The 13712-nt window shown below is 33.8% G+C and overlaps 1 protein-coding gene across 1 annotated transcript; it reads left to right on the forward strand.

Moving 5' to 3' along the window:
* The first annotated feature begins 5726 nt into the window (after positions 1 to 5726).
* LOC130721231 (protein FANTASTIC FOUR 3-like) lies at positions 5727 to 7091 on the forward strand. The gene has a single exon (XM_057571992.1). It carries the CDS (start codon positions 5973 to 5975, stop codon positions 6969 to 6971), a length of 999 nt encoding a protein of 332 aa, XP_057427975.1. The 5' UTR covers positions 5727 to 5972; the 3' UTR covers positions 6972 to 7091.
* The last annotated feature ends 6621 nt before the right edge of the window (positions 7092 to 13712 follow it).

Genomic DNA, 13712 nt, shown 5'->3' on the forward strand with positions numbered 1-13712 from the left:
GAGATGCTTTCAAGTTCCATTTCTGGAACAGCTATCATAACTAAGATGAGTGGATAAAAGTGTCCTTCATGCATCCACAAATACAAAGTCCATTGCCTCCCCCACCTAGAATTAGATTCACTTAAATTGTTCAACTTTCCTTTTTCTCTTTATATATTAAGAATAGTTTCAAAATCCAAACTATTGGTTGTGAGGCGACGGCAAGTCGGCAACTGTATCAGTATCAGCACATTCAAATACCAATCATCCCTGCAAGACTTGCAAAGAAAAGCATAAAACGTACACTTCAATTAATATTTATCATTTACAATCATGCATTTCATTTCAGCAGAGAGGACATTTTCATTGAGACCAGATGCGAAACTTCAGGGATAGATGCTGTACTGCGCAAAGCAATATAGCTGCTTTTATGACATAATTAAAAAGTGATGGTTATTCGAATTATGGTAATGTTTAAGGATGAGAAAGCACATATGTGTGTCAACGAATATATGCATGTAAAGCTGCATGCTAAGTAGCCAGGTTGTAACATTAACATATACATGTTCCTCGGAAATTGCGAGATATGTATTTCAACCTTAATAGAGATCGCACTTATAAGGAAATCAAATAACCATTTCACATTTCACCACCTTCACCTATGGAGAGAGAGGGAAAGAATGAGAATTGAAAAAGGAGATAAATAGAAAGTAAATCAAGTGAAAATGAAATGAAAGAGAAAATAGAGTGTGAACATATCGTTGTTGCACTTTTAACTAACTAAATGCATGCTATAAAAATCATCATGAAATATAGTAAAAATTAAGAGAAGTAGTTTTTGTTCACTAATTTATCTTGCTGAGGTTTTTACATACACTAAAACTATATATGTTTAGACTTATTAGCGTCAATACTATAAGACAAGTCAAAAAAAATGAAAGGAACCTTTTTTATACAATGAGATAAAAGTGTTTCCACATTAATTCATAATAGTACATTTTGATACGTTTTAGTTTTATATTTATTTATTTTCACTTTTCCATGAATTTTACACATACGTTTATGTTTTTGCTAAAATAAATTTGGAAAGAAACCATTTTATTTTGTGAATCATATTTTTTTTAATAAGGGTTAGACAAAAAAAAAACCCATAATAATATGATGTTCATTTATGTGTGTTTTTTTTTATAAGCCAAAGAATATATTGAAGAGAAATATAAGAGGTATTTCTATAACTGAATAGTTATCTGTTGTGTAGTGCACTAATCACTGTCTTGGGAAAGCTAATTAATTAGTATACTAAGGGCCCGTTTGGTGACCAGGACAGGATATGATAGGACAGGATAATAATCATATCCTGTTGTTATCTGTTGTTTGTTGCGCCAGCAAGTTATGATAACACTATCCTGTATCATATCATATCCTGTCAATCATGTGTAAAAGTTATCCTGAGGGGGAGCTAGGATAGAGCAGGATAGGATACCAGTTATATATTTTCTTTCAGTATCCTAACTCCTAATTAATTTATTTTAATATTATATAATTTATAATTTATAATTTATAATTTATAATAATATTAATTAATAAATATAAAAATATTAATTTAACTAAAATAAAAAATAAATAAAATTATTATTCATAAATAGTAAAATAGACTAACTTACAAATATTGATTTATTAATAATAATAGACTAATTTAATATTTTCATCTCCTATTATTTAAAAATTATTTATCTACTTATATAATAATTTAAATATAAAGTATTTTTGAAATAATAATATTTTTAATTTAGTTAATTTTTATTGTTTATCACGTGTCACAACTAAGTGAAAAACATTGATTACAAATATTGATTTTTTAATAGTAATAGATTAATTTTTTATTTTCATCTCCTATTATTTAAAACTACTTATCTACTTATATAATAATTTATAATTCAAATATAAAATACTTTTGAAATAATAATATTCTTAATTTAGTTAACTTTTATTGTTAATCATCACGTGTCACAACTAAGTGAAAACCAATCGGTTAACTGCATAATTTTATTTAAAATATAGGGTATCTTCAAAACAATAATATAGGCTAATTAATAAAATTTAAATTAATTTTATTTATTTTAAAATATAGACTCATTCATGAAAATGTAAAGAAATTAAATTTAATAGAATGATCAATTTTAAATGTATTCTTTATTCAAATATAAATCTGATACATTTTTCCTTATCATATCCTGTCCTTATCATGTGCACGTCAAACACAGGATATGATAAGAGTCTATCCTGCTCTTATCCTATCATGTTGATATCCTGTTCACATATCATATCCTATCATATCTTATCCTGACCACCAAACGGGCCCTAAATCTTCAACTTTTTCATGGGCTCGATGTACACAAATATAGTTCATTTGAAATATTACAGTTAGCATTTTGATCAAATGACCATTAGTTAGTTGACATTTGCATGGGTTACGTAGCATTCTCACTATTTTCTTAAGTTAAAAAGGTGAGGAATTAATTAAACAAAACTAGAATTATTATTATAAAGGTGGCACTCACACATGCTCAAAAAGTTAGGTAAGGGAAAAAACTTGCCTTTGTTTTTTAATTTGCTTGTTTAAACGATGAACTGGATTCTCATGTCATTTCCAATAAAGTTCCTATAGAGATTAAAATTGATATTATACATGGCGAAACAAATTGAAAGCATATGGAGTGAGTATATAGCTTACTTAGGCTTCATTTATGTGGATCCAATGGGACATGACGTACAATTTGTCAAAGATTCTCCATTATAAAAAATTAATAAGACTAAAGAACATGCATTTACATATGGATTCTGATGCAAATATCATACTTTCTCTCTCTAATCAAGTTGTCAAACCTAGCTAGCTAGGTATAGGTTAAGCCTTTAACAGAACAAAAACAAAGATCGAGAGCCAAGATTGGTATACTCAGATGAAAAATTTGACCATGTTCTTCCTTTATTTTCCCTATCAGTTGGGCGCCCATAATAATATATTCTTAATTTTTTTATAAGCAATATATTCTTAATTATTGATGAGTTTATTAGTGCAAGAAGCTTTGGCATCAAGAGTATAACATGACCATGCTTATTTTGAAGTTGAAAAGGTTAATTAAGCTTTTTCTATTTTTAATAAAATGCTTTTTGGTGAGACTTTGTCTAGCGTCTATCACATGTTCAGTTGTGTATCGATGGACTGCTTATAACTTATAAACATATAATTTATAACCATTCATGTGAAATAAGTTATTTTACTTTGAAAAAATGAAAGTTAAATAGTTGCTCAAAATTAAAATTAGCTAACAATTAGCTGTGAATTTGATATTCTCGTAGCTAATTTCAATAACTTAGTAGCAGTGTTATATTCAGTACACAAAACATGTGGTGGACTCTAGGCAACTCCTTGTGGTGAACTAAGGGTTTAGACACCCAAATGATGAAAACAGAGAAAGAGGGAGAAATGATAAGTGATAAATGTAATAAATGACCAATATGATTTAATGAGAAGGAAGAGATAAAAAGAAAAATGAGGTTTATGTCATGGCTTTTCTCAATTTCATCTGAGAGAGATAATTTCAAAAATCTATTTATTCAGTTCAATCAATTCCAGATTTTTTAGTGTTACTATTTGGCTGTCTAGAATATAGGATTCAATTTTTAATGGAGTGTTACAAGTCTAATTTTCCATGTTCCTCTCATGTGATAAATCTATGTGGCAATAAGATGTTCAATTTCATGAGTCTTACCATACTAAATCAAGTTAAGAAGTCTAAGTAGGAAGAATGAGTCAGCATCCAGTGAGGAAGCTACAAATAAACATGATTGATTTTCATATAACAGTGCATATTTCCAGAGATTAAAAATATTGAAATTATTTTTAAGAGGTTAAAATCAATATTTACTTTCACTGAATGAATGTGCTTTTAAATTTATCTCAAATTAATGGCTAAAATTCAATAAATGAAATGAAACCACCATGACTAAATTGAATGAGTGAAATGACTAAACTACCATCTCTAACTCTAATACATTTTCTCCCTTCAAAACTAATCTAAGGGTAAACTTATCAATTTTGATGATGCAAGCTAAGGCACCCTAGCCATCCCGGATATCTTATGGTTCAAATTTGCTGTGCCATGATATCCAGTACTACACTAATTTTAGTGTGCTAGTGTAGCCTTTGCCAAACTTTTTGGGGGTGAGCTATGATGAAGCTATTTGAATTTTTTTCACAAATAGACAGAACATGTCATGCCGCGTTGGACTCTCAATGTTGTGTATATCCTAGAATTTCAAAATCCGATACAGAAAATATATAAAGCCAAGAGATCCTGTTTTTATGGCTCCAGATTTTCCTAAAACATAATCATTGATGCATGTAGCAGGCAGTTTCCAAACATGTACCAAACACATGATTTTAGTGATGAATTGTAAATTCTTGACGGTAAAATGCTAAAACGTTGATTTTAATTTCATCACTTTGTATAATGAATTGAATAAATAACTAAGCAATGGCCAATTATTTTTCAAAAGTTTCTAAAAAAAAATATTTTTCAAAGCTGTGTGTTGATGTTTCCCTTCTCCCTTTTCCCCTTCTCTCGTATTAATTTAGCAGTAATAACCAAATTGAATTATATATCTACAAAACATTTTGTAGTATGTACATCACATGGAGTTAGAAAACTAGACACAAACTATTTGGAATTGGATTGTTTTTTCCTTCAAAATAACCGTTAAAACTTCAAAGAGAGAAGCTATCACTATCGAGTATCGAGCAATATTTGTGTGAATCAATTTGCGGTCTGGTCTTTTGTTGGCTTTCTTTTGGAAAAGAATAGCAAAGCTGGTAAATTTGCAGCCAAATAAAACCCTCTTGTCTCTCCCTTTTTGGATTGATTTGTACGTCAGGACGTCACAAAAAAACTTTGAGTAAAGTAACATTTTTTTACGTGAGTAAAGTCAGCTAACCACAATCAACTTAATTTTATTTAAGATAGAACCCATTTATTTTAGTTTGCAGTTATGGAATTAATTTTTTATGTTATGATAACACTTTGTCTTGGTAGATCTCTCCCAATAAATATTTCTTAAATATAAAAAAAGGGTGGAAGCATAAAAAATGAGCTAGTACAAAAAACTTAAAGGTTGGAGGAGGAAGCGGTAAAGTAAAAGAGGAGAAAACAACATATAAATATTATTCTAAAAAGGAACAATTTTCCCTTAAGAGACAATCGCTCAATTCCTATCTAGATTCGCCCCTGCTTGAGATTGCGAGGAAGGAAAATTTTGTAGAAAAATATTATTCTTTAATAGTAAGTCAGAAACAAAACACTTAACACGAGCATCTCCGATGAGCATCTTATGGGTTAGTTCTTAAGATAAGAACTGGTTCTTAAATTTGAAATCTATTAGATTTGATGATGGGGAGGGTTTCCATGCTTAAATTTAAGATTTGTTGAACATAAAACTTAAATTTTTCATCACTCATTTTTCCTTTATATTTCTCTTTTCTTCCATATCACATAATCTACCATATATTTCAACTTTCTCTCATTTGTTCCTTTCTTTCTTTCTCTTTGATGTAGGTGTGGTGAGAGTACAAACATAAAACTTAATGTTTTTCATATTCAGAAAATCTATTTTTTATTTATGAACTTTGTGTTGTGTGGTGGATTAGGAATTGTATAATTCAAGTGGTGCAAAAGGCCCCTTTTCCCAACTCTCATGTCCCAGGCAGGCACTTTTGGAGACTACAAATTCACCCCTTCCCCTCCCTTCTCCCTCATGCAATTATCCAACACATCTTTCATTCTCTCCCTCTTCTCCTACCTCCTATCTTCTTCTTCTCCTTCTTATTCTCCCCAGCACATACACAATCACACTTCCTTGCAATCTAGAAGCTTCCAAATCAGTGTTCCCTTCACACACAAAACCAAAAAACAAAACATAACACTCAGTCTCACCACATGGCTACAATCGTCGAGTCAAGAACACTCAAGCTGAGGTTATCTTCCTCAAAACCACTTCCCCCTCCTCATCAATCCATTGATCTATCCTTCAAATCTTGCTTCAGGGATTCAAACAACAATGAAGAAAATACCAACAAAACAGACACCTTCAAACCCAACAACAACATGGGTAATTCTTGGAGCTTCCTCGATGCTCTTTCAGATGTCTCCCAAGGAAACAAAGAATCATCACAGAAAGAAACAACGTATGTACCCCCTCAGCAGAAGCGTTCCTCCTTGCTTCTCAGCCCAAAGAGCCTTGAACTGTGCACTGAGAATCTGGGCAATGAGAGTGGCACTGACATTGCTGATGAAAATGACATTGACTTGTTCTGTTCTGGAGGAAATTTGGGAACAAGGCGGCAACCTCGTCTTCAACGCTTGGCAGCTAAGAAAGCGAGAACCCAGAATTTTCCACCCCCTTTGACAACGATAAGGGGATCAGAATCTCTTCTTGTGAGGCCCCACCGTGAAGATGGACGGCTAGTGATCGAGGTCACCAAGGTCCCACCACCAAGCCCCTCGTGTTTTCAAGCTGAGAGAAGCCATGGCCGCCTTCGCCTATGTTTTTTGACGAACCAACCTCCAAGCTTTGACCCGGAAGAAGAAGAAGAAGCAGAAGAAGAAAATGAAGATGTCAATGTCATAGACAACAACGAATTTCCAACACCCAATAAAGGTTTTGAAGTGGAATTTGATGAAAACGACATGAGTGGACAAATTCAACATGCTGAGGTAGAAACAGGGGATAAAACAGAGGAGGAAACAGAGGAGAAAACAGAGGAGGAAACAGGGGAGGAAGCAACCTTTGCTGCATGTGGTGGGTGTGACGAGATGAAAGAAAGTAACGTGAGAATGGAAAAGTATGAGAGGCTAAGAAGGTGCAAAGAAGGTGGTGATCGTGAAAACAGTGAAGTGTTGTTGAATTGGAGTGAGCCCTTTTGGGTTACCATTTAATCTAGCTCTTAGATTTTTACATTTCTGCATTGATAAAAAATTATCTTTTGTCTTTTTCCTAATTTCTCTTGTTTATTTGTATATTTTCTTTTGTTTAATGAATTTCCAATGATTTCCCCATAAACTATGGTTCTGGTTGGTAGTTAATATCGTTACTCTGTTTTCTGGCGGGCACACGCCCCAACACGCGCAGTGATGCAGTGTTCACAGTGAAACTATGGCTTCATTGTGATGGTGAGAAGCAGAGAGTTTTGATTGGTTTCAAAAGGCACGTTTTAAATGTCTTTGGTTGATGGAAATTCGTTTTGTTTCCATTAATCAGGACGATTCAAAGTATTTGGCAAAAACATAGACAAAGCGTGGACGCGTGGTTAATTAACCTTTTTTGTGTAGTAGAAAAACATGATGGTGAAAATGGTAGAAGTTGAATGATACTAACAAAATCTCTTAGGATCTTAGTTTGAGTTCTTAAGTTGAGAACGTTAATGAAGTTTTTAGTTATTAAAAATAAGATTTAATGTCGGTAATTTTTATGATGTTGGTGAGAAAATGTCGGTGTGGTGTCTGCATGTGGTCTATCAAATAGCAAATAAACATGTGAAAGACTTACAAATAAATCATAAAATAGGAAAAAATTAACACTCTGATTTGCTCCAATTTAGAGGCTAACGATGTGCTTCACTTTAATTTGCACGAATATGAACTTTGAGAGGACAAATTCACATCGGGAGAGGGGGCTTTGTGGGTGAAAGGTGGGTGATTCATCTAACCCCCCTTGCATGTGAGGAACGGCTTCGATCCGATGGTCGATTCGTTCTGATATGGTGGTCGATGGTACGATTCACTCTAATTTGAAGGCTAGCGACATGCTTCACTTCAATTTGCACGAACCTGAACTTAAGAGGAGAGATTCACACTAGAAAAAGCCACTTGTCCCTGCAAACAGGTACCTGATGTCCATTGCCAATCCACCAAGCAACTCCCCTCTCAAACACCCAACTCGAGCTCAATATGCTAGACCAAGCATAATTGGGTCGGTGCCCCTTTTTAGCTCCAAAGAGGTCATCATGAGATAAGTAAATACCTTTAAACACTTGCGCCATCAAGGTCTCTGGGTGAGAGTAATTCCTCCACCAATTCTTACGAACAAAAATCGTATTGAAAGATTTGAAATCCTGAAAGCTTAGGCTTCCTTCATATTTAGGCTTGCATAGCTTCTTCCAACTAATCTAGTGAAGTCCACGCTAGGAGATATTTCCCCCCAAAAAAACCTGGAAACCATACTTTCAACATCTGCGCAGAGAGCATTATGAAGCATAAAACATGCCATAACATATAAGGGGATGCCTTGCGTCATCGTCTTAACCAAAACCTCCCTCCTCGTCCGAGAGGCTTTTTCTTTTGACCCCTTAAGCTTTTTTCAGACAAGTTCTCTCACAAAATTAAAATTTTGACTTATCAATGATGGTGGGCATACTCAATATTTGTCAAACTGAACATCCAAAAGTTATTTAAGCTTATGAAGACAATTTTGCAGTGCATTGCGGCTAACAAAGAGTCCTGACTTTTCAATATTAATCACTTGTCCAGAGGCCCATTCATAGGTGGTAAGAATGTTTTTCCACATTTTTCAGAATAAGATTTGGTTAAGTTAACTTCAATGTGAGTAAAAATTGAGTTCTGAAATTTAAAACACATAAAGCATATATTCACATTATCTTTTGAAAAGTGAAATTTAATTCTATATAGTGCTTGATTTGACATTCCAATTTCACTCACGTTAAGAATGAGATAAAAATAGAAGAGAGATAATGAGTAATATAATATATAATGTAATAAAAAAATAAAAAATAAAATAATAATAATCTAAAAGAGAAAGTCAAGTGTTTAGTTTTCATATGAAGTTTTTTTTTTTTTTTTGAAAAGAGTTTTCATATGAAGTTAAACATAACATTAACTTGAATTGATGCGAAGGGGGGGAATACGAAGAAGATGATGAAAATCTAAACGCAGCCTTTGGTAATGGTGATATCTATACATTATCAAGAATTATATGACATATGTGAGCGTCTATGATCTTAACAAGATTTGATTCGTCATGCGTTTTCAGCTCTACTGTTAGTACGGCCTCAAACCTGTTTTTTCTCTTGTCACCAAATATTTGTGTCTATGATCCCAATTCTTCTCAAGTAGTAGATCTTATCCCTTTTGAGATAAATCAAAGTTACCAACAAAAGTCCATAAACGGGGGATTGACAAACACACAAAATGATTCGAATATCTATAAAGGTACCAATTTGAGGGACCACCATATATGTAACTCAGAAACATAATCTAAAACAATCCTCTCCATCCATGATCTTTCAGCTGGTAATAATTCTGTGTTGCAAAGTCAATCTTCCTCTGCTTACTATGTTGTGAGTTGTGACCACAGCTGACTCGCTAAATTTTTATTCTTGAATATGGAACATAAATTAAAGGCTTAATTCCACTTTGGATTTCTGATGTTTCATAAATGTGCGGTCTGCATCCCCAGTGTTTAAAATGTGCGGTCAAACCCCCTCATGTTTCTAAAACGGTTGATTGAAGTCCTTCCGTCCATCTCCGTCAGTTGACCAAACGAAAATGCTGACGTGTCACTTATTTAATTAATAAAATATAGGCTACTAATTGGTGACGGAAATAATCCGTCACAAAACCCTTAGCTAATACCTTTTTCTTCTTCCTCACACATTTCAGATTCAACAGAAACAGGGGAAAAGTAAACAACTCCATCATCAAGCTCTGCCAAATTTTGTTCTTTTTTCTCCTCTTCTTCCTTTCTGGCGGCATATACTATTAATGCAGAACAATTAATTAAAGCTTCCCAGACCAGATTTTGTTCCTTTTTCTCCTCTTCTTCCTCATGCGACAAATTCTCTTCCTCCTTTCTGCGAATTAACAAACATGTGCCACCACACCATCTCCATTGTAAAATTAAACCCCAATTCCTTCTTCCTCCTACCAAAAACTTCATCTTCTCCATCTTTATTATTCACTCATCTTTGAATATGTGAATTGCAATTTTCTAGTTCCCTCAACACAATTTTTTTTTTAGGCAATATGAATTATATTGAATAAGTACAAGAGGTACTTCAACCCAATACAGAAGAGAAAAGAGACAGACTAAGAACTAACATGTACAAAACAAAGACCCTAAAGTGACACAAATAATAAACCAAACCATTACAATTTAACATAGTTCCTAATTCAAAACCCAAACGAAGAACCCTTGTCCCAATCTGCATTCGCGACTGTGATTCCCTATAGCATCTGGTCACGCAAATGAAGAGGAAGAAGAAGACGTTAATGTCGATGTGTGAATCTCACATCACTTTGAGTATCAAGCTCGAGGAGGCTGACCCGTGAAGTTTGCGTCCCTCTCAATATGCTCTATCTCCCTCAGAGTTTCTGGGGCGTTTCTCATCAGATGCAGATGAGAAGGGGGTTTCGCGTGATCTGGTTCGATCTGCACCCTTCTCCATGAACCCTGAGCGGAGAAGAAGCAAAAACTCATATCGGAGAAGAAGCATAAACCCAGGAAAAGGTAGATGGGTGAACGACGGACGGTGATCTGCGAAATGGGGTATTGGACCTGGTTGAGGAAGGAGAGAAGGGAGCATGAGAGAAGACCCAGGAACCACATCCAACCCACATGCCTCTGCGACCACCACCGCGAGCCCTAGCCTCCATGAGCGTTGCTGTCACCAATCCCAGCACCGCCGCTGTGAGCTCTTGCTCCTCCACTGTCTCACGATCTCCCTCTCTCTCAAAACCCCCAATGCCTCTCTTTCTCTCTAATTCATTATCCCTCTCATATTCCCTGTGTGTGTGGTTTGTTGTGTTGAGGGAATTAGGTACTTGCAATTCACAAATTCAATGGGTCAAGGTGCTTCAGCAAGAGAAAAAGAAGAAGTGTTGGTTCCATCGAGAGAAGAGGAGGCACGGTGGTGGTGGGAAGAAAAATTGAAGAAGGTGTGTGCTGCAACTAGGAGCATCTTGGGGGAACCATGTTTCACAATCAGGGGGAATAAATTTCGTGAAAAAAAATGTTCAAAGAAATTTTTATTACAAGTGGCGTCATTTAATGAAGGCAACTTCGTTTGGTCAACAGACGGAACCAAATCGATATAGACGGAAGGGCATCGATCTCACGGTTTAGATAGATTAGGGAGCTTGACCGCACATTTTAAACACGGGGGTGCAAAACGCACATTTATAAAACATCAGGGACCCAAACTGGAATTAAGCCTAAATTAAACAAGAAATAATTTGATTTATATATAATTTGTAATAAACGTTGCTCTAATACCCTTGCAAAAGAAGAGGGTTTGATATCTTTTGGTGCGTATATAATTTAAAATATTTAGGACTAAATTACAAATTATAAAAAAATAATATTAATTTCATCACTCCACTGTAAAATATTTTTGTGAAACTAAATAAAATAACTATATATTATTGTTTCCCACATATCTCTCAAGCATACTTTTTTTTTGTAACCAAAAAAATCTCTCAAACATGATTGGATGACACTGATGAGCACATACCTCATTCTCTTAAATTAAAAATGAATGAAAATTAAAATTAAACTTTAATTAACAATAACTATCAATCCAATGTTTGAATAAATTTATGTTTTAATTATAATTATAATATATGTCAATTTAAATTTATTGTTTATTAACTCGTCAAAAAATAAAACCTATATCAAATGATAGAGACATAAGTTAAGTTTGTAATCAACTATAAATTTAGTAAAATTGACTCCAAAATAATTAATTGATAAAAGGTCATAATTATAAAATTTGTAATACTATTTTGTTGTCTCACGTGTATTAATCTTTATGGAAGACAGTCATATGTCTCATTGTTTAAGAAAATAGTTACTTAATTATGTGAAGTGGGGCTGATGAGGTGGGTCGCACGCTCACATCGCACGTGGTGATGTAGTCCGTTTAGGTAATGCTGTGGCCTAGCCTCCGTACCCTCTTCTCATGTCCCTCATGTGCCATCAAGTTCAAGTAGTAGAAATATGAAAAGGACTACTTGTATACACTGGAAATTTTACAACACCCGCAACACTTATGGTTTGTGAAAGTTTTTAACCCTCACAAATCACATAGTTTTTTTACTCGGTAGTGTTTGAAGCGGTTAAAAATTATCACAAATTATTACAAGAGTGATTGATGTTACAAATTTTTGGTATATACATGCAAATCGATCAGCCTGTAGTAGAAATATTCAGCCGACACTAGCACCATGGCATTTGCATGAGGAGTGGAGTGTTACCCCCACCAAACTTTCAAAGGTGCTGCTCTATTGTATCTGTCTCCACATCATTAAAATATATATCTAGCTAGCTTAACAAGCTCTCTAGATAGATCAAACCCTGTTGCGCAACAAGTCAGCAGAATCAATACCTTACTCCAAAATAGCTGTAAAATTTCAACAGCAGGAGGTGGTGGGTTTTAATTCTATCCCACTTCAATAATATTTCTTTCACACCTTTAAGAGAGGTGGAAAAAATGTGGAATGATGAGAGAGATAGGAAGAAAAGAAAAAGTAAGAGAGTGCAAGTATGAGATGTGATAGATGATAAGAAAAGAGAGATAGAAATAAAAATATGTGGAAATAAAATGCTTAAAAAATGAGGTGTGTACATATCATTACTCATCCGACTTTAGGCATGCATGTTTCTCAAAAAGTCCTAATTAAAGTATAATACTAATTTATCATGCATGTAAATAAAACTTAAAAACTGCTGATGCCATTGACTAAAACCAAACACAAAAAGAAAGCTAATTTGTGGGCTTCAGAATCCGTTAGCTTGGATTCAAAATTCAAATCACTTCTCAATTTTTTTCCTAAATAAAAAAGTATCAAGTCTATGCAATCCACGAAGTCACTGGATTTGATCTAATCCACAATGCCGAATTATACTACCAACCACCAATATCATGCCATGCATGATTAAAAGGAAATTAATGACGTAAATGGAAGAGTTAGAGCATCCACAATTGGATGCACATTTCATAGTAGTTCATGGCTTTGCAAAAGAAACACAGTTCTAGTTATCTTGTTTGTTAAGCATCCCGAAGCCTTTCTCTTTCATTTAATTTGTGTGAAAAAGAAATAAGCACTTTCTCTTGTTCCACAAAGTCTTGAGAAAGCCAATTGCGAAATAACACCTACTTGAGCACCAAAAAGGTGTAATTAAAAACTAAAAAGAATATTTTCCACGTAGTCAAATTACGTTGGAGGGATTATCCATATTTTTCTTTGCTTGTTTTAGTTTTTTCACTTCTTATATTTGGTTGCATGGATGAACTTTTCCACAAGGGCAATTCTATGTTATGTGAACCATGTTAAAGTTTGATATAATATGAACTAGATGTTTTTTTTTTCACAAATGTGACATTTCATATAAATTATATATTTACAATATGCTTCTTATAAATGAAAATTAATTATTTGAAATGAGTCATTTTTAATTTATCAACCAGATTTTTCGTGATGCATTGATCGATAAAGCTAGTCTTTCCAATATGGACAATTCAATGTGCATTATGAAACTTTTAATTTAATTTGAACGGTAAAAGCACTTCCATTCTCAATTTTTAATGAAACCAAAATGTTTCATAATTGAACTTTACAAATATTGATTAGTATGAATGAATCAACAACAACAAGTGAATGATA

This window comes from Lotus japonicus, chromosome 5, assembly GCF_012489685.1.
Source record: "Lotus japonicus ecotype B-129 chromosome 5, LjGifu_v1.2".
NCBI classification, from domain to species: domain Eukaryota; kingdom Viridiplantae; phylum Streptophyta; class Magnoliopsida; order Fabales; family Fabaceae; genus Lotus; species Lotus japonicus.